This window comes from Podarcis tiliguerta (genome assembly GCF_965153285.1).
Source record: "Podarcis tiliguerta genome assembly, chromosome: 4".
In the NCBI taxonomy this organism is placed as follows: domain Eukaryota; kingdom Metazoa; phylum Chordata; class Lepidosauria; order Squamata; family Lacertidae; genus Podarcis; species Podarcis tiliguerta.
In genome coordinates, this window is record NC_139537.1 from 99,155,237 (window position 1) to 99,179,995 (window position 24,759).

At 43.4% G+C, this 24,759-nt stretch overlaps 1 protein-coding gene and 1 long non-coding RNA gene across 4 annotated transcripts in view; one reads left to right on the plus strand and one right to left on the minus strand.

The window, feature by feature from the left end:
- LOC310675423 overlaps positions 1 to 18,376 on the plus strand; it is a 34,283-nt gene extending 15,907 nt beyond the window's left edge. Inside the window, exons 3-5 of one of the 2 annotated variants that reach the window (XR_014510135.1) lie at positions 9,948 to 10,086; positions 14,346 to 14,419; positions 18,297 to 18,376. This is a non-coding gene — a long non-coding RNA (uncharacterized lncRNA). Of the gene's footprint in view, positions 1 to 9,947; positions 10,087 to 14,345; positions 14,420 to 14,958; positions 15,092 to 18,296 lie in introns of those variants that run through there. The other variant, XR_014510136.1, reaches the window with a different exon arrangement.
- The window catches only part of LOC310675381 (uncharacterized protein), a 37,767-nt gene extending 15,420 nt beyond the window's left edge, over positions 1 to 22,347 (minus strand). The window contains exons 1-3 of one of the 2 annotated variants that reach the window (XR_014510082.1): positions 22,125 to 22,347; positions 16,843 to 16,964; positions 7,623 to 7,927 (exon numbers count right to left, since the gene is read on the minus strand). Coding sequence is in view for 1 of the 2 variants with exons in the window: in XM_083435912.1 (XP_083292038.1) it covers positions 16,843 to 16,898 (56 nt within the window). In the remaining variant the exon portion in view is untranslated. Of the gene's footprint in view, positions 1 to 7,622; positions 7,928 to 16,842; positions 16,965 to 22,124 lie in introns of those variants that run through there. The other variant, XM_083435912.1, reaches the window with a different exon arrangement.
- Positions 22,348 to 24,759: the final 2,412 nt, after the last annotated feature.

Consider the following 24,759-nt stretch of genomic DNA (forward strand, 5'->3'; position numbering starts at 1 on the left):
GCAGCCTTAAATAAGTTTAAATGAGGCTGAATTATGCCCACCATAACTAACATTCCTAGACCAACTTCCCATAATAAAAATATTGTTTATGTTTTAATGAAAGAGACACCAGTGTCAACACTGCTTTTATTAAAATGAACTTTGCTATTTATTCTTTAACAAGAGTTCTCTCTTAATAAAAAATGGCCTTTCCCAAAATGCTTGAATAATACCTTCAATAATACACCAAGAATTTCTCACCCAACCAAATGAAATATTATATTTACTGCTACCTTTGCATTACTGCCACAATTCATGTACTGGAATATATTGGGATAAATGTAATCAAGCAGCAAGGGTGAAATATGATGTGTTCATCTAGTATATAAGAATCTTGCACCTCAAGTACATTAGAACTTTCTTTCTTTTTTAACGCAAGTCATACAATTAGTAATACTAGCTTCTCCAAATGCTTCACCATCACCACCGAAACTGAAGACGTTATGCTTAGCTGAAACTGAACTATTCAACAAACAGAGTTTCAGTCTAAGCATGAATTAGAAGTTCATGTGGCAAAATTTTATCTGTATGATCATACCAACTTTCGACCTGCCCCTTGGACTCTCCAAATGGTGTTTGTGTAAACCAGGTGAAAGCTAGTATCTTATGCTTGGCACAGTTACAAGCTAAAGCAGGTATGTGACACTGCAACACACAGGGCCAACACCAGATTTCAGGGGACCCTTTGCATGGTGTTGATGATGGGCTACCACCCCCCAACAACCCCTCAAACCGGACACCACTCAGCCCTACCTGTGGCTGCCACACGGTTTCACAGCTACTGCTTTGATGCCACCTTTGTCAGGTTTTTGAATATGCTTTCATGGAGGATGGGTAGTGGCACTTTGAATGGGGACACCCACCATCTTATGTTAGCCAAAATGCAATGTCCCAGTCCATAGAGCTATGCGATCAATAGATCAATAGGCTGGGACATCTCCAAAAAGGAGATAAGAGCTGAGCATGGTCCCCATTCAAAAGCTGCAGCACTGCCCACGACTGTGAATGATCCAGGGGTCTTGAAGGGGGCCGGTGAATGGCAGCATGGCCAGGTCAGGCCATTGGGGGCCCTTCCAAGCTGCTCAGCCAGTGTACAACCTGACTAACCTGTGGTGCAGGGCCTGGCAACATGTATCCACATTCTTGTGCATTGCATATTTGTTAGTGTCTGCTTTTCCTCATTCTAAAGCACAAACAATCATTATTGTGTACGTCACATGCAGAGTTGGCGTACTTCTGTGCCATATTCCTGATTTAAAAACCCATACAGCTGTCTAAATTCCTTCTTTGACGATCACTCGTACCTTAGTAAGATTGTCTTCCATGAATATAGTCTTAACAGTGTTCCATAAGTGACTGTGGAGGCCAATTCTGAATCTGCACATCCTTCCAAAGTGGGGACATAGGTTTCCAGGCAGGAGTTGATCAAGGGCGAGGATTTGCCAAACATGCCTTCCTCTTAGCTTGTTTCTCCCTTTTGTTCTGAGTTTGTGTTTCTTCAAAGTCCTTGAGGCTATTCCCCAATTGGAGCGCTCGCAGGCCAGTGATTCCAAGCTGTTGGTGTTTATACTACATTTTTTAAACCCCTTTTGTTTCCACTGTCATTATGCTTTCCATTCTTAAGTTGGGAATAGAGGAGTTGCTTTGAAAGATGACAATCAGGCATCTAAACAACCTGACCAGTCCAACGAAGTTGATGTTGAAGAACCATTGCTTTGACACTGGTGATCTTTGCTTCTTCCAGTACACTGGCATTAGTTCCCCTGTCTTCCCAAGTGATATGTAAAAATTTTTGGAGACACCATTGATGGAATCTTTCAAGGAGTTGGAGATGGCATTCGTAAATGGTCCTTGTTTCACAAGTGTACAGTAAAGTTGGTAGTACAATAGCACTGTAAACAAGCATTTTGGTTTCCCTGAGAATGTCCCAGTCCTCAAACACTCTACTCTTCTATCCAGAGAAAACTGCACTCACAAAGCTCAGGTGATGCTAGATTTTGCCATTAATGTTGACTCTTGTGGAAAGATAACTGCCTACGTAGGGAAAATTATTGACATTTGCCAATGTTACACCATTAAGTTGGATTTGTGGCCCTGCGGAGGGGTTGTTTTGTGCTTGTTGGCGCAGCACTTTGGTTTTCTGGATATTACGTGATAGGCCAAGCTTTCCGTAAGAAAGAAAGCTGTATAAATTAATGCAGATCTGAATCATTTTGTGCCATGAATGTATAATTACCTTAATTGCACAACAGCTTGCAGATTAAACCGCTGGTCTTTTTTCACTGATATGTTAATATCCATTGCACATGTAATAGCCATTAGGAAATGTATCTGCAACAGGAAGCTTGCAGGTATCTGTGGCACATGCTCTTTTTTCATTGGATTATGGATGGTGCTCAGCCACCCAGAAGGCCAGAGTACTCAAGCCTCTGGCTCTCCATATAAAGAACGGACATGGGGCAAGATTTAAAACAGTCGCTATGCAGTAAATACTCAAGTGATTCCGCCCAGAGTATGTAGTTAACTTTCAAGTATATATTTATTCAAACAATCTGAACAAGACATTCTTGCTGCAAGATTTGTTTTTCTGCCGATGCAGAAATCTCAGACCCACATTCTAATATCCAGGTGCCAAATACAACATTAGCAATCACATTATGATTTGCCCAGAGAGAATTTTTTCCTTTCCCGGAGACTTGGATGCAATTACTGCCTGAGCCAACTCCCAATGAAGTCAATTAGCCCTTAATTAGCAACTAAACCAGTTAGCTGGGATTCATTATTATAATATCATAAAAATGCATAGATGTTTATAGACAACTGAAATGGCAAACCACCTATATGCAAAGTTTACATTACAAAAATTGAATTGTTTAGTTGTCACACACAGGGAGGTTTTTAGAGGAGCCTTTCAAAGGTCAGTATAATTTGGCTCATGGGGGGGGGGGGGGCAAAACAGAATCAAACCAGAGGACTTCAGGTTGGCATTGGTAAGTAGCAAGGGAACAAGCATTAAGGTCAAGCATTTATGAAGGACTTTAGCCAAGATAACTGTTAGGATTCAGATGCAGAGAGAGGCATCCAAGGACTACAGGCAGAGGCAAAACAGTAGCAAGGACCAGAGAGGTATGGCATTAGCATTCGCCTGAAAGCCCTGCTGCAACATCCCTCCTTCGTGGAGGATAAATTAACCCAAGTCAGAAGCAGAGCTTCTTCGTCAGTAGCTCCAGCCACATTTATCAGACCAAACCACGGATTAAACATCAAATCCTGCTTGGCCAGGGCATTTCATTTCCAAACAAGCCTTTGCTTGTTAAATTGCTGACTTCACTGCCCTGGATTGGGATTATCACAACTGTATTTCCCCCCCACCCCCCAGTATTTACACTGCTTTCCAAGCTTGCATTAAAGGAGGCACCAGAGTCTTTTAAACAAACCAAAATTATTCCAATAACCAGGAGTGACTTGCCTGATAGCGCATAACTAGCAATAGCCTTCCAGCAGCACTGTTACCATGACACTGAGGCAGTGGTGAGGTCAGGGCTGTGCAGTCGGCTGGCAGAGCCAATCCAGAGCTTCCACTGGTGCTATTCTGCAACCCCAAACTTTCCTTCCCCTCACTGCTCAGTGCCTCCCACTCCCTGCAGTAAGAGGCAGAGATGCTGCTTCCAAGAGGCTATTACTTCACTGGTCAGGCTGCACCTGTCTAGACATCTTACAAATACTGTGTGCCTTTTCCTAAACTGCCAGGTGTTATCAGCAACTGCTGATAACTCTTATCAGGTAATGGTAGATGGAGCAATGAAAACAATACAAAACTGATAAAAATGCTCCTCTTGTCACTGTAACCCAGGGCTTGCCAACTGCATGCATGCACACATACATAATTTGCTTTTCCAAGGAAAAAGGACCAACAGATGGTTTGGGGTTGAAGTATGGGTGGAAAATAAAGGGTTAATGTTGCGAATTTCTGGAGGTTGTATGTAGTATTCACCAAAGTTTTACTGAGAGCAGATGGACGGAAATGAATGGGCTTAATTTAGTCATGCCCATTAGTTTCAATGGGTCAACTCTTGAGTAAAATTAACTCACATACCACCGCCCAATATGTTTATTTTTTATCAGTTATGAAAACATCGGGTGGAAGAAATGCAAAACTATCAACTCCTGAAGCAAAGATAATGATTTTATTCCTAAAGTAGTTCCTAATTTCAGAAACGACATAGTTTCAATTTAGTACAATGGAAATGATTATGTCTTAGACTACGGATGGAAAGACCTTCCTATTTCTGTTCCCTCAGTTCTCAGTGTCACCATCTGAAACTCAGTCTCCACATTTCTACAGCAATTTGCAATAAAAAAAACCTTATAAAAATTACCAAGCACTTTAGTTTGAATTTCTACTAATAAACACATATTTCCAAGCAATATAACACAGGTCCCCCCGATAAATATGTTTGTTTTTCTGCACCCTTTCTGCTAATATAAGCATGTCTGCACAACATCACAAAATGTGGATAAGTGTGAATTTCAAAGGATAGCAGTGTTTCAGTTTCATAATGTTTTCAAAGATGTGAATTTGATAGATTTAGCTTTAAAGGTGTGCTGAATCAAATTCATACCCTATTCCTATCTTGGACTATATTAAATGTTCTCATTTGAGATTTGCCTCATATAAAAAAGACTGAATATTTTACCACACAAGAGGGTGGCTTCTACGAGCTGCTCCAGTTTCCGGCAGACACTTTATGGCTCTGCAATGCTTTTCCAGAGGGGCTGGACCAAGACTGGAGAGTCTGAAATTAAGCAGGTGATTCCTAAACAGATGCAGCTTCTTTCATTCGTGTGCCTTGTGATGCAATTTTTGCCCACAATAGTTTGAGGGACTGTCACCCAACCCAGCAGTTTTGGAACTACTTTTCTAAGATGTCTAGATAACATATTTGGTTAATTAACATTCTATATCCTTTTAAATGTGTTTATGGGAGAGGGATTATTCGTCTGTTATGTTTCCGTTCTTGTTTTTTATTATGTATTTTGTGTTTTTATCTTGTATTTTTACGCTGTGAGATGCCCTGGCATCAGCGGACAAAGGGCAGCATACAAATTTAATAAATAAATAAATAGAAAACAAAGATAGCAAAACCTTTTGTACCTGATGACGTAGGGTTCTTGACAGCAGCTCTTGGACCAAATAATGTTTAGGCCTAGTTCACACAGAATGATAAACCTGTGTCTAAATTGCATCAAAGATTCAAAACCCATTTTAAAGGCAGTGCTGATGGTGTGGAGGGATTGGGACCCTAAACCCTCACCACTGACTCCACTGTTGGACCATCCATTATTCCGACAGGAGGATAAATATGGACAATTTAAAAACGTGAGGAAAAAAGAAACCTCCTGCAATTTCTAAGCATGAGCTCATGGGGAAACTGGATGATGCCCAGTTAACCTGGTTTCAATCTATTCAGTTATGCACATTTGCAAGATGCTTGGAACGCAAGGCGGAAGGCCTTCGTTCTCTTACATCATATGAGTCTTTAACAAATCAAGATATGAAATAAAAGGAGTTGTGTCTTTAATTTATAGCATTCTTCTAGAACAATATACAGGTGATACAGGAGGCCTCCGGACAATATGGGGGAAAGACTTAGGGATCATAATTGCAGATAATAAATGACAATCAGTTTGGCACAACCCATTCCAATGAACCATCTCTGCTCATTGGCTGGAGACTTCTGTTAAAATTATATTTCACTAGCACTGGACTCCTTCATGTCTAGTCAAAATAAGCACTAGCATCTCTCCCCTATGTTTGAAAGGCTGCAGAGAGTGAGGCTCATATTTCATGCATGGTGGAGTTGCACACTGGTATATTTCTTTTGAGAAAAAGTGTTCTCACTAAAGGAGAGCGCGTGTTGTGGATGGGGCCAGGCAAAGTACCCTGTAGTTGCCAGGCAGGATATATTGAAGGGGCCTGGCTTGGATTGGTGGTTGGTTTTGCTGGGGTAAATTTGATTTTGCCAATTTGGGGGTGGGAACAGAGGTTATTTAAACAAGGTTCACAGCAAGCTGCTTTCTCTTTCGCTGTGGGCACCGGGTGACCCGCCCGCCCTCCCTTGTTTGGGCTTGTGCTTTGACCTTGCTATGCCTGTCATGGGGTCGTCCGCCTTGGTGCAGGGGCCTGGTAGGAATTTTTCCATTTGGCTGATTAGTGTGTGCCAATTGGTTTTTACCTACTGCGTAGCAAATCGTCACAACTTATAAGGTTGGCGGTTAGGCATTGGTTTAAATTGGTTGGTGGAGGGGTATGGATTGGCTGTGCCTGCCCCTCCAATGCTGCTGCTGCACGGGAATTCCGTTAAAGGAATTCAGGGGCTTACCATCCTCTCGTCCAAACCCCTGGAATCAGGTTTGGGCTGCGTATGCCCCTAGGAGCATGCGGGGAGAAGCTGAGGGTCTGTGTCGCAGCTCCAGTTATCCCTGATCTTGTTCCTCCACACTGTCTTCCGCTGGAATCCGGGAGTCAGTGCTGTCCCCAAAGGTGGGGGGGGGGGACAGCTAGTCATAACCAATGCCTAAGCAACCACTCACAATTTGTATGTTGAATAAAGTTGTGGCCAAAATTATGCCAAAAACCTTAAACAAAAAATTTATGAGTGATGTGTGAGTTATTGAGGTAGGGGTGTTTTGGGGGACCTCAGCACGCAAAAAGTGCTTCACATTATTTCCAAAATTATGCAGCAATCCCTTCCACCCAATTTGGCTCTTGCCTTGTTATCCTTAGACTCAAATTTAAACAATTACCTTAAATTCAGAGGTTTAGTTATTGTTTTTTATCAGCAGCCTGATTAACAATAGCCCAATACTGGAAACAACCTATAGATAGCCCCATTGAAATCTAGATAAATAATATTTGGAATGTGGCCCTATCAGAACGCCTTGTTCGCCACAGAAGGGTAATTAAAGGCACTTCAAGAACATATTGAACTGATAATGCAGAAATAAACATATTGCTTATGTACTGTGTACTGCATATGAAACTTAATGTATCACTGGACAAGTTATGGTAGTTATGTGTTGTTAATGCATTTACATGAAAACCAATAAAAATAATTTGGGGGGAAGAAAGCTCCCTTCAGGGCATGCCAGGGGTTGACTGCTAGCAGAATATGGTAAATTGGGTGTGAGTGGGGCCATCTAGAATCATGAGAATAAATAACAAGAAGAACAATTTAACACCAAAAGTGTACTTGCAAAAGTGTTCTTGCCCCCTCCCCATGAATCCTTTGACAATACTGCTGTCTTGCTTTGGCCATATGTCTTTATACATGCCTGGAAACGTTACTTTGTGCCAAGTAATAAACTCTTCTGAAAGACAAATGGCTGGGGAGAGTTTAGCTAACCTGTGCAAGGGAGACCCTTTCCCACTCTGAACCTGGTTTTGTTCTGCTGAATAGTAGACAGGCTGCTGAAAGTCACACTTTTCCCAAGTACAAAGGAGCACATCTGGGTAACTTTCAGATCATTTAGCCTAGGTAGCAGAATGCCCACTCAGAGAGCAGCACAGACTACATCAGAGCTTTCCCCAAAATCCAGTTTTATTGAGAGAGAAAATAAAACGGCAATTGTATATTTAACTGTCCTAGAGACGAGATAGTAGGAGAGGGCGAGAAGTGAACTGGGTTTCAGCCATGGAGGTTGTGCAGAGGATTTCTTTGGTTTTGGAGAGAGATGAAAAGGAGAAATTTGCAGTAGGAACAAAAAAGAACTGGCAGGAGGGAGAGTTGCAGGTTGCCTTCCTTCTGCTCTTTCTGAAACAGGGTGGGAGGGAGAAGATCTTTAAAGAAGAACTGGTGTGACTGATGCTTTGTGTCTTTCTTTCCTCCTAAATGGAAAGAAAGGGGTTATGGAAGTTTAAAAAGAGATCTGTCACATCCCCCTGCATGCTTTAAAAATTAAACACTTAACTAGTCATTCCAGCAATTCTTTCAAGTATAGGCACTATTGTGTGCCTGCTTTCTACCTGTGCTCTTACAAATCTTTCAGAAAGACATTTCTCTGACTTATGCTGTATTAGGATTGCAGGTAAAATTTCAAATAAAATGGGAAGACACAGTTTATGAAAGATTGAGAAGGGTTATAAAATTTGATTTTTTTGGTAAATAATTCATGATGCTCCTTTCACAGCCCTGATAAATTCTCCTCACAGTTCGACTCTTTGGCTATAAATACACTCAGACTGAATACTGAATAGGCTACTTCTGCCCCTTGGGGTGTAATGCCTAGTGGGTTTGTGGGCAGGTAAAATGTGCGTGTTTGTTAAATATATGCACACACTGCTTTCTTGTGAAATCAGGAAAGGAAAAACCAACACTTTACTTTTGTTGAAATATTTAAGTTTTTCCTTTTTTCCTTTGAATTGGCCATCAGGTAATTGCAGCCCATTTCCAGACAGCATTGGCCATAAAGTGTGCATTGAGCTATATATGTTATGGGAACCCCTGCCATCAAAAACAGTTCCCCGGGTTCGAATTCTCCATTTACATAATGCATAGTCAGCAGCCTTCATCAGAAGTACTGATTAGCCCATTTTCCAATGTCACACAGACCAGTTTGTCTTATCCCCCTGAAATTCATTCAACGATTCCCTACTACAGATGTTTGTTTTGTACTGTGGGCAGGGCAAGTCAGAGTGCACAATGTCAGGTGTGGGGTTAGTTGATGTAGCCCTACTCCCTCAAACATTAATACAATGCATGAAGAGTGTTCAGGCCTAGCTTCTATAGAGTTTAATTAAAATATAGGTTGGATTCTAGTATGCTCCTATGGCCAGGAAAACAGGGAGTATACTTAAACATCTTGTTTCCTACTCATGAAGCACTTGTGATTTAGCACAAATCCTAGTTGCTAGCCTACAGTGTAAAATCAGCAAATTATAAAAGTGGAAAATGAGAAAGGAAGAGAAAGGAGGCAAAGAGTGGAGCTGAAAGGTTTGAGGGAAGAATGTGATTCTCTTAGAATCATAGAATCATAGAGCTGGAAGAGACCACAAGAGCCATCGAGTGCAACCCCCTGCCAACCCCCTGTCTAGAGACGTTTAAACACAAGCCCTTTTCAGTCTTTTAGTCTGAATCAAATGAACATTCATGGATATCATGGTGGAAGGCTCCATCCTCAACTATGGTACATTCATTTATGGGTCCTGTTGCTGCAATGAGAACCCTGCCTTGTTAGTGTGTTGGCTCACTTAAGATGCTGAAATTGAATGCATGCTGTTTCTGGACAGAACCTGCTTCTTCTCTCATGCTTACTTATTCTACCTAGATTGCACATTTGGAAAAGGCCTTTGAAAGAAGGAGTGGTGTGGATGTTAAGGGTGGGAGCAATGCATTCCAGAAAAAAAACACATATTGAGATTGGATGGAAGTATAAAATAGAAGTTAGTTACCCAAATAGAATATGTTTGCTTTACATTTACTCTTTGAATCCAACCCAATGTGCAATTAATATCTGGAGGATAATAAGGAAGGTTCTTCTTCTGTAGTGAAATGCTAGCATGTATAGGTCATAGCTCTTAATGTTTACCTTTTTTAAAGGGAAATTCCCTCATTCCGAATAGGATTCCTCACAAGAAAAAGGAAAAGTTAACAGCTATGGTTTAAGTTGTTAAACTTAATATTTAAGTGAAAAAATTAAGAGAGAAAATAGCAGATTCACGGAAAGTTTCCTTCTTCTACTGAAATGGGCTTCACTCCAAAGCAAATATATTCTTCATTTGCCATTCCCCATGGCTTCCCTTTCCGCAGCTCCTGTAGATAGCTGAGCTGCTTTGAGAAGGAAGAACACATCAAGGATTCTTTAAGACTTTCCATTGATCTATTTACCTTTCTGTCTCTTTCCTCAAGCATCATGGGATGAAAGTGACCTGGAAGATAATCATCCATCACCCTATCAAATCACCCTTCAGCACTTTGAACAAAGTATAACTGATCTATTGAGCACAGAGAAAGTGCAGAGCTCAGAGATGAGCACACAAAACACGGGGTAAGGGCAACACCCCCTTCTTTTAAAACTGTTTGACAGCATATGAAAATTGGTGCACTATTTGATGTGCTTTTAATCTGATTCACAAAACACTTCATCAGCTTACTTATCCCTACTACTCTAATTTTTTTTCTTATTCTAAAATCCCAGATTTTGTGTGCAGCGTGTGGTTGGTGGTTGTAGTGATTTGCGAAGAGAGGGAGAGTTGGGAAGAGGTGATGAATGTTGGGTTTGCATGTATGCAAAGTTGACCAATGACTTAGAATTAGTGCATTATTATGCTAGAGTTCGATGGACGCACTCAGTTCAGTGATTGCCAGAGAAGGAGCAGGGAGAGGGATCTGACAGAGCTGCAGTGGAAACCTAGTCACACAAGGGAATGCTTGAATGCAAATTACCTTGTTTTGGATCACATCAGGGGTCAGCAACCTTTTTCAGTAGTGGGCCGGTCCACCATCCCTCAGACCATGTGGTGAGCCAGGCTATATTTTTTTTTTGGGGGGGGGGGAATATGAACGAATTCCTATGCCCCACAAATAACCCAGAAATGCATTTTAAATAAAAGCGCACGTTCTACTCATGTAAAAACACGCTGATTCCCAGACCGTTTGTGGGCCAGATTGAGAAGGTGATTGGGCTGCATCTGGCCCCCAGGCCTTAGGTTGCCTACCCCTGGATCACATGACAGTAGAAAGACAGCACAATTTGGGAAACAGTAAAGGTAGAGAACAAAAGGTGAAATGAAATACTCTCAGTTGCTTGTTCTGTGGAATGGAGGAGGAAAGGAGATGACTCTCCAGATTTCATCTTGATTTGAAGAATGTGGGGTTCCATGGACCGGATGAAGACTAGGCACAAATTCTTTAGTCTGCCTTAGCTTGTCCACCTGAATATGGTTGATAGTAAGACTCAGAAGGGATAAAAGCTTCAGGAAAGAGGCTCAGATGATGATGGGATGGATGAAGGTAGGAAAGCTTTTGTAGGTAACCCTAGGGCCATACATATATTTCAGTGGTTAGTGATTCACAAGCTTGGATTGCTTAGAACTCTCATAATATGGTTTAAACATGGGAGGGGGGAACATAAAACATGTTCCCTTGAGAGGACCTGACTAACTTGAAGAAAAGAAATACAGAGAGGAGACAAAGGGATAAGATATCGTTAAGGCTTACAAGGTTTGTTTCCATGGACTTTCATGAAGTTGAGCAGGCTTGCATGAGAGAAGCATATACCATTCTCCTAGAGGAATTCCAAAGGTTGAACTGTGGAGAGTCTGGGATAAAAAAACTAAAACTAAACAGGGAAACCATTTAGAGGACATGTCATTTGAGAGACACCAATTAGAGAGCAGAGATTCCTAGAAAAAATATGATTAAATCAAGTACAAAGCTTGACAAAAGGGACATTCAATGACTACCGGCACTGATACTGAGTCATCAGCAGGTACAACAAAGCAGGTATCCTGTCATGGATTGATTGGGTGGTCACAACAGTTTTCTGAACCAATGAAAACAGATATCGAGGGTGTCCCTTGAGGAAACAAGTGGTGTTTGCTTCCCAGGGAATGCTAATAGTACATTGATTCAATTATCAGTAGAACTTGTTGGTCAGAATGACATCTTTGATCCTAGCAGAGCTAACCAATGCTAGTATAGAGGTGTATGATTGCCTTAGATGTGGCAAATAGTGTCAATGACTATTTAGGTATTAGCAGAGGTATGTCTTTGTTATTTTTAGCTGTGTTTAACATCTGAAGTTGGTGCTGATGTCCAAGTCCCATGCATAAGAAGAGTAGTCAACCTGAGCCAATGTTTGCTTGCTCTGTTATATTGGCAACTTTTTGTGTGCTGAACACCCTAACCCAATAACTCACACTTCACACATTATTTTTGTTTAAGGTTTTTGGCATAATTTTGGCCACAACTTTATTATCATACAAATTGTGAGTGGTTGCTTAGGCATTGGTTATGACTAGCTGTCCCCCCCGCCTTGGGGACAGCACTGACTCCCGGACTCCGGCGGGAGCCAGTGTGGAGGAACAGGACCAAGGGATAACTGGAGCTGCGCCACAGACCCTCAGTACCATCCCTGCCTGCTCCCAGGAGCTTACGCGGCCCGCACCCTGCACCAAGGGTTTGGACGAGGGGGATGGTAAGCCCCTGAATTCCTTTAACGGAATTCCCGTGCAGCAGCAGCATTGGAGGGGTAGGCACAGCCAATCCACACCCCTCCACCAACCAATTTTAACCAATGCCTAACCGCCAACCTTACAAGTTGTGACGATTTGCTACGCAGTAGGCAAAACCCAATTGGCACACACTAATCAGCCAAAAGGTAAATTCCTACCAGGCCCCCACACCAATGCAGGCGACCCCTAGACAGGCATAGCAAGGTCAAAGTGCAAGCCCAATCAAGGGAGGGTGGGCGGGTGATCCGGTGCCCACAGCGAAAGAGAAAGAGAAATGCTGTGCACCTTGCTTAAATAAGCACTGATCCCACCCCTAAATTTGCAACATCAAATTTACCCCAGTAACACCAACCACCAATCAAGTTCCAACCCTTTGAAACTAGCCTGCCTGATAACCCTGGGTGCTTTGTCTGGCCCCATCCACAACACGTGCTCTCCTTTATTGAGAACATGCTTTGTACACAGAGCTGTTAGATAAACCACGTTATCACATATGCTGTAGATCCGTTATATGCACAGCACTTCCAAAGTCTTCAAAAACCTGCAATTTCCAAAGATTGCAAAAGTCCACTCCACAATAACTCAGAGCAGGGCTTTCAGTATGGCTGCCCCTGTTCCGTGGAATAGCATTCTGGCCAAGATACAACAATTTAATTTATGAATTTATTTATTATCCCCAATAATTATATACCACCTAATGACAAAAGGCCCCTAGGGTGAAAAATTGAAAATTAAAAACATAAAATGCAACATGATACTAAAATCTCACACATAATTAATACCAGCAACAGATAATGATATCAGTACAGCTAATATAAAAAGGAGTAAAAAAAAAAAAAAAATATTGACCATTGACCTGGCACCTAAAAAGGGTATCATACCAGTACTAGGCAGACCTTTCTGTGGGTGCCAATACTGAGAAGGTCCTCTCTCTAGTAGCTGACCTCATTTGTTTTGTGTTGTCCACATTCTGTCCTACATTCATACGTGACACAAGAAGGGACGTTCAGAACCACAAACCAACCATAATGAAATTTATTGGACATTAAATTAAAGACATTTTTTGTCTCAGGCATTCCAAACTGGATATATGGATCTTTGTCTATTCGTATGGTTTTAGTTCTGTTTTAAATGTATCAATACCTTTTTTGTATTTTTTAATTTTTCTTTTGCTGTTTTTGTTGTACATTGCCTTAATGTATAAAGGTAAAGGTAAATAGACCCTGACCATTAGGTCGAGTCGCGGATGACTCTGGGGTTGCGGAGCTCAGCTCGCTTTATTGGCCGAGGGAGCCGGCATACAGCTTCCGGGTCATGTGGCCAGCATGACTAAGCCGCTTCTGGCAAACCAGAGCAGTGCACGGAAACGCCGTTTACCTTCACGCTGGAGTGGTACCTATTTATCTACTTGCACAATGACGTGCTTTCGAACTGCTAGGTGGGCAGGAGTAGGGACTGAGCAACGGGAGCTCACCCCATCGCGGGGATTCGAACCGCCGACCTTCTGATCGGCAAGTCCTAGGCTCTGTGATTTAACCCACAGCGCCACCCGCGTCCCTTGCCTTAATGTATAGAAGGTCATTAATACATTAATGTCACTAAATAGTAATAGTACTAGTGGTAGGTCTGACTCACATGCAGACTTCCAGCTCAACCGAGCTACTCAGTAATGCACCTTTTGTATGAAAATAATTCTCCACCTATTTTTCTGCTTCAGTTTTGAAGAGTTGGCTCTTCATGCCCTATGTTCTAACATTATACTTTGACTGTGAAAGTATAACTAGCCTGTAGCAGAAGAATGCTATAACTCTCTACCCTGAGGGCCTGTTTAAGAGGCTTCAGAGAATTTACATGATTTTCTGTCGACAATAATGCAGCTCAGTGTTACAACGGTAAAAATAAATTACTGAAGGACTTCGGCGTTACACATAATGATCTGCTTTTATAAATTGATTATTGTAGATTGTAATTATGCTCTTTGGTATAAAGGAAGAAGAATCAAAAGAGGAGTGATAGAATTGGTGTACTGTATATCCAAGTTTTCAATTACTATTTATTTGTTTATTCTCAGAGTTAAGGAAAGGAGAGGTATCATCATGATGTGGCATGTCAAGATATAAAGACTCCAATTGGCGAAATATAAAGGTAGGTATAATTAGTGCAAAAACAGAGAAATAAAGAAACATTCAGTTGGTAGAGCATGGCACTCTTAATGTCAGAGTCATGGGTTTGAGCCCCACGCTGGGCAAAAATATTCCTACATTGCAGGGGGTTGGAATAGAGGACCTTTGTAGTCCCTTTATTTAAGATAAATTCCATTCATTTATAGAATTGTTGAAAGCTGTGACTATCTTTCCCCATTGATTTCAATGGGGCTGAAGTTCTAACCTACTCAGCCAACCCAGAGCCTACAATGGTGGTTTTTGCCTAAGTTTTGTTCCCTTCACTTCTCAATTACTTGGGTATCTGAGGAAAATCCCAGCCATGTTTGGTTTCTTCTGATCTAAGCTATAACCTGCATTAACGTATCAGAGCTTGAAAATTCAAACCCATTTTTCTCTCCAACGTAACCGAGTAAACAACAAACACTAGCATAAGCACTCCCTCTTAATTATTATTATTATATCTCCCCATTTGTAGAAGTTTTATATTTAACAGAACATTTGCCATTTCTCTTTTTTCAGCATTTCTGACGTGATTGTTGCCAATTTCACTACAAAACAACATACACATCTTTCCCACTAGATGGAACTAAAAAACTTATTAATTGTCCTTAGTTTCCTCCCCAAATGTATTCATACCAGTAATTGTTTGCTAAACCATGGTTTTAAAAGATTAATGTCATATAATCCTGAAAATAAAATGTTATGGAAGGGTTTGAGAGAGACTGTCTGTATTATTATTATTATTATTATTATTATTATTATTATTATTACTACTACTACGATTTAGGGAACAATTAACTTTGACTACCAACAGCTTTTGTGCAAGGAAGAAGCTAGTCTTCATATCTCCAAGTACTACAATCATTGAAACTAAAAGGCAATATTGATTTATTTGTCATGATATAGACAAAAACATATTCTTCAAACTATCTGACAGTTATCAGAATTCAGAAAGAGCAGCGTTAACCTATTTGTCTTTCATATCCTAGGCAGGATGCAGATCTGCTTGCTGAATGCAAGGGCATGTTGACAATGACTAGAACCACTCAATATCCAAACCACTCAGTATCCTGGGGCTGCTGCACTAATCATTCCCTATTAGATTTAAAGGCTATCAGTGGCTACTAACCACCAATGGCAGAGCTTCATGCTCTGGCACCGGGGGGCGGAGAGCAGGCGGGGGCGGAGCTGGCGCGCATCCCGGGGGCGTGGCGCACCGCCCAGACTCCTCTTCCTTTGCCAATGCTAACCATGATACTTATGTTCTGCCTCCACTATTGGAGGCTGTATGATTCGGAATCCCAGTTGCTGGAAACCGCAGAAGGAGAGTGTGAGGTTGCACTAAGGCCTGGCTTGCAGACCTGCCTTGGACATCAGCCCAGCCACTGCCAGAACAGGACGCTGGATTAAATGGGCCACTGGCCTGATCCAGCAGAGCTCTTCTCATGTTCTTATTTTCTTTGCAATACAGGGCTGACCCTGAGAATTTACACTAAGGTAAGGAAGCCATTAGCAGATTACAACAATGGCAAGTATTTCTTGCCGAGAGGAAAGTACTCACACATGCTCTGTTTTGTTCTACTGTCAGTGAAAATTGACCCGTTTTCAGATATTTGTTAAGCAGTAGGCAAGCTGCAGCGTAAGTCCATCTTTTGTTTTAGAATAACAACGACAAAGCAAAATACAGTTAACAATGGGGAAATAGAAATAAGGGCATAGGAAGAGCCTCCTGGCATATCTAGTCATGGGATCATAGGACCATGGAGTTGGGCGGTATCTTGAGGCTCATCTAGTCCAGCCCCCTGCAGTGCTGAAATCTAAACTCAAGCCTCCAGGACAGATGGCCATCCAATCTATGCTTAAAAGCCTCCAAGGAAGAATAGCAAAAGCTCCTGAGGGAGTCCACTCCACTGTCAAACAGCTCTTGCTGTCAGAAAGTCCTTCCACAGTGGCGAGCCAAATGCCCCTATAAGCAAGACCTGAGGACAAGAGCATCTCTCCCCTCCTGTGGTTTTCAGCAACTGGTATTCAGAAGCCTTGCAGCCTCCCACTGAGGAGGCAAAACACAACCTCCGTAGCTAATAGCTATGATAACTGATAGCCATCTGCTACTCCATGAATTTGTCAAATCCTCTTTTTAAACCATCTAGGTTTGTGGCTACCCCACCTCCTGTGGTAGCGAGTTCCATCATTTAAATATGAGCTGCATGAATAAGTACTTGGGGGGGGGGTACTAGGAAATTCATAATAGAAGTCTATATTTGAGTAAGATTTCTAATTGCATGGAACACCCCATGCACATACAGCAGCAGTGTATATATAGGAAGCCTTCCATACACGCAGTTGAATGTCACTGATTCACAGCAAAGGCAGCAGTAAAAACTATGCAGGCAAAATACTTACATTTGCAGTATAACTGACTTCAAGCATGTGCCCAAAGCTGGAGCAAGTGGGGACATGTCTACATCCAATGCTGGTCAAAGGAAGAGGAACAGGAACAGGAACTAGTATGTGCTCCTTCCACTCTAGGAATGGATAGGAAATGACATCACACAGAGCCCTATCTACCAATTGTATTTCTGTGGTCTGAGTATCTGCCTGTCAGGGCTGGAGTCAGGGGTCGGTCTGCAAGAAAACTATAAGTCATCCAAGACCAGTGAAGTTAACTTTTTAGTCAAGGAAACACAGCTCTCAGCAATTCTGTCTAGGAGGTCTTGCCCTGATGAAGCAGTTGTGAGGACTTAAGGTACCTGCCTTCCCAGTGCCCACTAGGATGCCTCCTCTCCAGGGTCCTTCCCTCACAGTCTCAGGCTGTGTTTGTGCACAACCACCCTCTGCTTTGCTCATTTCATTTTTGATGGGTTCTCAGAGACCAGGAGGGAGGGGAGCTGGTTGCAGCAGGAGGGGGAGACTCCCTGAACTCTTCAGCACCCCTCCTGTCTCCCCTCCCCTCCAGCCTCTGCTTATGCCTCAGAGTCTGAACTATGCTTTGCCACAGCCTCTTCCTGTTCACTCAACCCTGACACCTTCTCCTCCCACTTTGCTCCTTCTCCCTCTGACCACTCATTGTCCTACCACCACCAATCCCTTGACTCTGAGCCTTCTTCCCCTGGGGGTTCCCTTGGGGGTTTCTTAGCTGGTGCCTCCCACCATTACTCTGCATCCCTTTAATCAAGCAACTTTGCGAATGCATCAAACAAAGTTAATTTGAAATTAAAATCCTCTCTACTTGAATTATTATAATCCCATTGTATTATAATCCCTTTAACTGATACTGCAGCTGGGCTGTGTGTGCATTTTTGCACTTGGCTCCTGCTGGCAGCTGTTAGGCTGTTGTTGTTTTCACTGCAAAGTAGATCCAACAAGCTTCCCCTCACCCAACCCCTGATGTGCAGCACAGAGTTTCTGAAGCAAAATCAGTAATAAGTAGGAGTCCATATTTGTCAGCAAGTTGGCATATTTGATGAACAACAGCTTTAAAGATTGACTGAATCAACAGTAAGGATGAAACTGGCTCTTTAAAGAGTGCTCTTTTAAGATGAGTCAAGCTTACATGGGAAGGCCAAAGCATTGGAAAGAGACACTGGTCAAACACACTGCTCCCCTGCCCTGCCCCCCGAATCCTGGGAACTAGTTTGTTAAGGATGCTGGGAATTTTAGATGCGTGTGAGGGGCCAAGTGTACTTCCCAATATTATTTCAGGAGAGCCATGCACTTTTAAAGTGTGTTGAATGTGCTTGCTGTTTCTCTGCTAGCAGCAGTGCTTTTTGCAACCCACACAGCGGAAGAGGAAGTTTGCTCCTGTCAACTCCGCTCAGTGGTTTCCTTTTGCAACTGCTCTTTGCTTTGCCTCCCAGATGCATTGTTTCGCACCAGCATTTTCATGTGGGAGGCTCCAACTAGGAATATGGCAACAAATCCACCATGGATACACAGAATGTTGCAGTGTCAAAATACAGGTAAGTTCTTCTAGGCATTACACAGCAAGGGTGAAATGCACACCTGCTGTTTCCCCTGACAATTACACTTCCAGCACCCCTTCTTGTTTGGTTCCCGGGGTTCACTGGGGAGGTTTCTAGAAATAAAAGTTAGTGCTGGGAGTGAATGTTGCCATTTTGAAAATGAGAAAGAGCCTTTGCTCTAAAACTTAGCTTTGTCAATTTTACCATGGCTTTTCAAAAATAATTGTCAGTGGTTTGCTAAGGGAAGCTTGTTAATTTATTTCATATCTTTTAGAGTTTTATCTACTACACCAGAACAGATTCAAATTTTCAAATTATTTCCCAGTTTGCTTTCAATGACCATTTTTAGGAAAAGCTTGCTGATTAGTTAGCTACAACCTTTCTTTAGTTTTCTTATGGAGGGCAAATAGAAAGAAAGGCACTGTCTCTTAAGACTTAAAAAAACATTTAATTTCATTGCATCTTAATTTATTAATTGACCTACTTTGTGTTACTTCCTTTTCTCCAACCAGTTGCTCTTGTTTCTCTTGTCCAAGAGCCGTCTCTCCCCCCCCCCCCGTTTTGCTGCAGGATTTCAATAATTTGTTAACATTGCTTGCATCTTTGATTATTTTGCAATAGTTCAATTGTAAAAATGGGGGAAGTCTTGTGTACCTGTAAAATCCTTGGCCTCCCACCAGGGATCTTTGTCTTCATCATCACCCTTATTACTAGGTTGTGACTGACTGATTGCAACAATTGTAATCCTGCACCCACATACCTGGGAGCAATTTGCACCAAAATTAATAGGATTAACAGGATTACACAGCAAGATTTTATTAGGAGCCAGACTGGACATGAGACAGGAGGTAAAGATGGGGACCTGCACATATCACTGAGAGGAGAAACTAGTGCATTCACATTAGTGCATTCTGGTGTGCTCTCCCAAATGCACTAGGTGTATTCAGATGCTGCTCACTTTAAAGGGCAGTGTGGGTGCAAAGGGGGTGTGGGGCCATCCATTTAGCCAGTGCCTCATCATTACGCACATCAGGCAACTTCCCATGTAGTTGTAAATCTCGCTGCACGATTTAGGGCCCCAGCTGGTCCAATCTTTTGTTGAAGCTCCCAGCCAATAAGGACAAACAATTGAGTGGAAGTTCACAAGTTTTATTTCAGCACCGAAATTTGGATTCAGGGATTTCTTTCCAAAGCTGAACCAGCGAGGCACACACGTTATATACGGAACACACGTTATGTACTTTCTCTACATGTATGTTGCACCCTCCCGTCTCCCCTGTGATCCCTGCTGTGCCCCATTGGTAGAAAGGGGTCTTTGTCCTTGTGTGGACATGTTCTTCTTGTGTTGCTTTCTATCAAGCAAGCATTTGCCTTCTCTAACAATTGTCTAATACAAGCAGACAAAACTACAAGAACAAGAACTTCTGTGGTCAACTCCCTGGCTAGAGGTGGGTGTCAATCTAGTTCAGGCAAGTATTGTGATTTAGAGGCAACTCATTGTGTTGTGTCCCTCTTCCCCTTACCATCTTTGTACCCTCTGCAATTCTGGGAAGCTAGCTAACCACAAAGCTCATCAGTGTAAGTTCCTCTAATGTCTACTGCAGCTGGTTAAATGTGTCAGGTTGCGGGGAGCTAGGTGTGTCAAGCAAAAGGGGTCTTAATATTTTGCAGGGTTGAAGAAGCAGAGTACAAACAATGGCTGAATTTAGGTTAAGGGGTCCTTTTGTGTAGGCCGAGGGAGATTGCTAACTTCTGGGCTGGTATTAATGCTTAATACTGTGGGAAGCCTAAATGAATTGAGTGGTGATGAGGTAGGGACTAATAGTATAGCCCCACAGCCGCTTTGCAAACATGTATACCTGTTCCTGGGCAAGGATAGCTTGACTACAGTGACCTATGTGTTGGTAACCTCAAGACTGGACTACTGTTGTGTGCTGTGTGGGGGACTGCCCTTAAGCCTGGTTTGGAAGCTGCAGCTTAGTGCAGTACACTATGGCTGGACTATTGAGCAAGGGTGGGGAAACTTTTCAGCCTGGCAGGCCAGATCCTTAGCTCCGCCACCCCCAGTAGGCCTCTTTGACAGGTGGGGTTGTGTACACATCAACTGACATCACCATGACATCAGATGATCCATTTTTTCCCATTGCAACATTAACTGGGAGACAAGCCATGCCACAAAGGAATGTTCCCACAGGACTTGAAGTCACCACTATTCAGTCAATTGCTGGTGACTTCCAACCCAACTTAGATCAGCTACACTCCAGAGTTCCTGATCTGAAACTCTGGAGAGCAGGCAATCCCAGGTGGGCTTGAAGTAATCAGGCAACTGACAGGTACTGACCTCAAGCCCCAATTGCAAGAAATACATTAATAAGCTTACTGCTTTTCTTAAACGTGAGGCTTAATTGAAAAGCACAGGGCATTCAGGTAGATATGGTGGCAATCAACAGCCCAGGGTTCCGGTGCAAGGCTCCAATACTAGTGACTACTGCACATTGCCCCCCCCCCAATATATTCCTCTGCTTATTTCCCCCCTGTTTATCTAGTTACAGATCCAGCATAAAATTTGACGTGTCCATTTAACAGTTTCTCTTCACCAACATAGGTTGGCCTAATGACTTTATCTTAGCTGTTGGCCTGCAGTCACATTTCAAAATTCATAGGGTCCACCAGCAAATGGCTGCCATGGAGTGGGGGCAAGATAGTCAAGCAAGTGTGTCCTCACCTCCTCTATTAAAAGCTGGAGTGAGCCCTGTTGCTCAAATTCTCCACTTGTGGACTCACTTATGCAGATAATAATAGCTCATGTGGTTGTGAATGGTGCAGCACAACTTCTTACTCTTATTAACAACTTCAGCAGACTTGATAGCTGAAGCGCATCCTTTATTCTAAATGTAATTCTGAAATTAATCTATTTAAAACAGAATTTAAGAGCTGGAACAGTAAAGATGAGTTGTTTACAGCCTGAGCATTCCCAGATAATTTCAGCCCTGGCTTGCTGGCCTGCATTATATCTCCTCAGAGAATTTGTTCTAGAGTTGAAAAAGTCTTTGCTCCTAGCAAGCACTACTCTTTTAAGTAAACAAAGGAGGAACAGATCCTTCCAGAGAAGCCTTACATGGAAATTAGAAGTACCATAGTATTTTCCATTATTAAGGCATGCATTATTAACCATGCATACAATAACAACACCTGATCCAAAAAAACTGAACAAGATGACCAAGAGAAAGGTTATGAACACATTCCCCTGGGGAAGGCTCAGAAGGCAGGACACTTCGACATTTGGAGGAATTTCCCCCCTGTAATTAGACTGCCAGGAATTTGGGTCTTTGTTTGTTTGCTCACTTGCTCGCTTAAGTATCTGGAGTTTAATTTACTTTTTCTCTTAAGGCATTCTTTAATTTCCCCAGCCCTGCAAACTACTTTTGGCACACTATGATCTTGATGGCATGAGCAAATAGTTTCTGGTTATTTGGTTACTGAAGGTTGATTCTCACGGCAGGGAGCTGGACATTCCATTTTGGAAACCTTCCAGGCCTTGAGTTTTACAGCCATGTCGGCACTAGCTGCTTTGTGCAATTAGAGGGAAGTTCCAAGCCACACTGCACTTGCTGGGTCTGTAATCGTCTACTTTTATTTGCCTGATTTTGTCTAATTTGCTTATACTGAATCCAAAATATAAAGAAAGGGTACCTATAGAGCTCCTTGCATATACAGTCATACCTTGTTTTGAGGCTAGGATCCGTTCTGGAGCCCCGACCACTAGCCAAAAAGGACACAGGGCAAAGCGTCGTGTCTGCGCAGGCGTGCAGAGCGGTTTGCGCTTCTACGCATGCACAAAGCATGGTTTGGCGCTTCTGCGCATGCACGAGCGACAAACCCGGAAGTAACCCATTCTGGTACTTCCGGGTTTGCTGCGGACGTTCGCCAGAATGGATGCTAGACGAGGTGGACATTCGCGGACACACACACACACACACACACACAAATATAGATAGAGTACCTATAGGCCTCTCTGCACATATCTCTTCTTCATGTTTATGGTTCAGTCTAAACAAAATCAAGCAGATATTGTATTGGTCTGAATATAAGCCGCACCTTTAAAATTGGAGGCGGGGAAAAGAAAAAATACTCAAATATAAGCCACTCCATTCCTCGCTGCTCCTGGCTTCATACTGGGGGTGGGGAGCCACGTTGCCGCATTTCCCCTTCCTTGCCCTCTCCCTTCCTGGCCTTGGGGAAGAGGATGAGGGATTACACGAGGGGCAGGTGCCGCTTCACCGCGCTCACCCCACGCTCCTGGCTGCATACCATAAGGTCGCAAATAGTCACCACTTTAACTTTCATGGTCGGAATTTGGGGAAAAAATGAGGCTTATATTCAGGCCAATACAGTAATATGTTACACCTATTGTGGTTTTGCTCCATTACAATCCAGAGCAAGTCGCAACGAATAGTTATCAAAGTAAACATGATGCAGGGTTCCAAAAAACAACTCAAGAGGCAACTCAAAGGCAAGCAACTTCATCTAGTATTATTTGCTGAAGGCAAATAAGCATGACAGTTTGCAAAACACTTCAGGATTGGCATAGTGCTTAAGAATCCAGTTGCAGCAAAAAAACAACAACTTAACAATAAGACTAAACCTTTAACACTTAAACATACAACGTACAGATCACCACACTGGAAATAAGTACTGTAGACAGAACCAAGAAGGAAAGAGAAAGTGAAAGCCAGGATCATTCTGGCAGCATGACCTTGGGAGAAAGGGATACAGGACCAGTTTGAACCAGCTTAAACCCAAACAACACCTGCTCTCAGCACAAAGGAAACTTATTTGTTAGAAGAAGAAGGAAAAAAGGCAGCTTGCACCAGCTAGAAAGTGCTAGATACAAGCTTCTATCTTGTATCACACAGAGAAGTTTCCAGAACCATCTTGAAGCAAATAGATTTCTACACATTAGATCACAGGTGTCAAACACAAGGCCCGCGGGCCGAATCCGGCCCGCCAGACGTTGTCATGTGGCCCGTGTAGCCGCCATTCTCACTGCTGTTCTCGCCCATCCAGTGCACCATCGCCTGGTTGTGCGCCGCGTCGCCTTTCAGCACGAAGGTGGAGGTGAGCAGAGAGGCTGCTCCTCCGCGCGCCCCGGAAGCCGCTGCTGGTGCCATGCTCGGCCTCCGCTGTGCCGCCGCCGGGCAGGGATGCGAGTCTGGCAGGCGAGGCGCGGAGGCGGAGAACGGGAGGGAGCGAGCCGAGATGGAGGCGGGAGCGCGACGCGAACGCGCGGCGTGGGAGACAACGTGCCAGCAGGGCTTCCACGCCCAGGCGAGGCGCAGCGCCGCCCTCTGCCGGCGGGCCCCACCGAGCCCCGGAGCCCGGCCGCCTTCCCCGACGGCTGCTGGCAGCTGGCAGCAGGGCTGCAGCGAGCGCACCGGAGCAAGTGGACGGAAGCCCGGCGCCTGGGCAAGCGAACGTCCCCCTCAGCCTCGGCTTGCCACGGAGGGCAAGGGAGGCGGCTGCCTCAGGCAGCAGGATCCACAGGGGCAGCTCGGCCCGTTGTGGAAATGTGCTTCCTCCACCAGCACCAGATTTGGGGCCGTGCGGGCGCCTTACCCGCCCCGAGCCAAGGGAGGACAAAATAATGATAACGATGCCTATTTATTCTATGGGGGGGGGGCACCAAAGTTTGTCCTCACTCAGGGTGGGTGCCATATTACCAAAGTCCGCCCCTGCCCCCCCTCAATGGGATTTGAAATCCAGGGATTTGAAATCCAATAAATTCCTAGGAGTGCCCCTGTCCGTACTGAGTAAGCCCATCAGCCCCTAAAAGCAGACGATACCAACTTTTCAACATTGTGATAGTGATGTTGTGATACGGTAGCGATATATTGCAGTGTTGAAAAGTAGAGGGAAGAACAAGCAGCATTGGCCCCCGTCAGAAACTGGGTTGCAACCGGCACATCTCCCCCCCCCCCCCCCCGCCAGCACCTGGCACAGGGAGGAGGCAGCACCAGGCGGAGAAGGAAGAGAAGGCGTAGATAAGCCCCAGCCACAAGACGCAGTCCAGTAAAGGTGCCCTCAGACTGGGCCTGCACAATGTTATGATACATCACCACAGGGGCAGACTTTAGTAATCTTTCATAACAGGGGTGTCAGGCTGAATAAAATATTGAGGGGGGCAGGTAGGCCCCACCTCACATCATCATCATCATCATCATCATCATCATCATCATCATTTATTACGGGTCAAAGACCAGCTCGAACCTCACATAATTTATCACATGCCACACACATCCCATTTAAATGTCAAAGCCCATCAACTTTGGGGGTCTCAGCCTGCTCAAATATTTTAGGC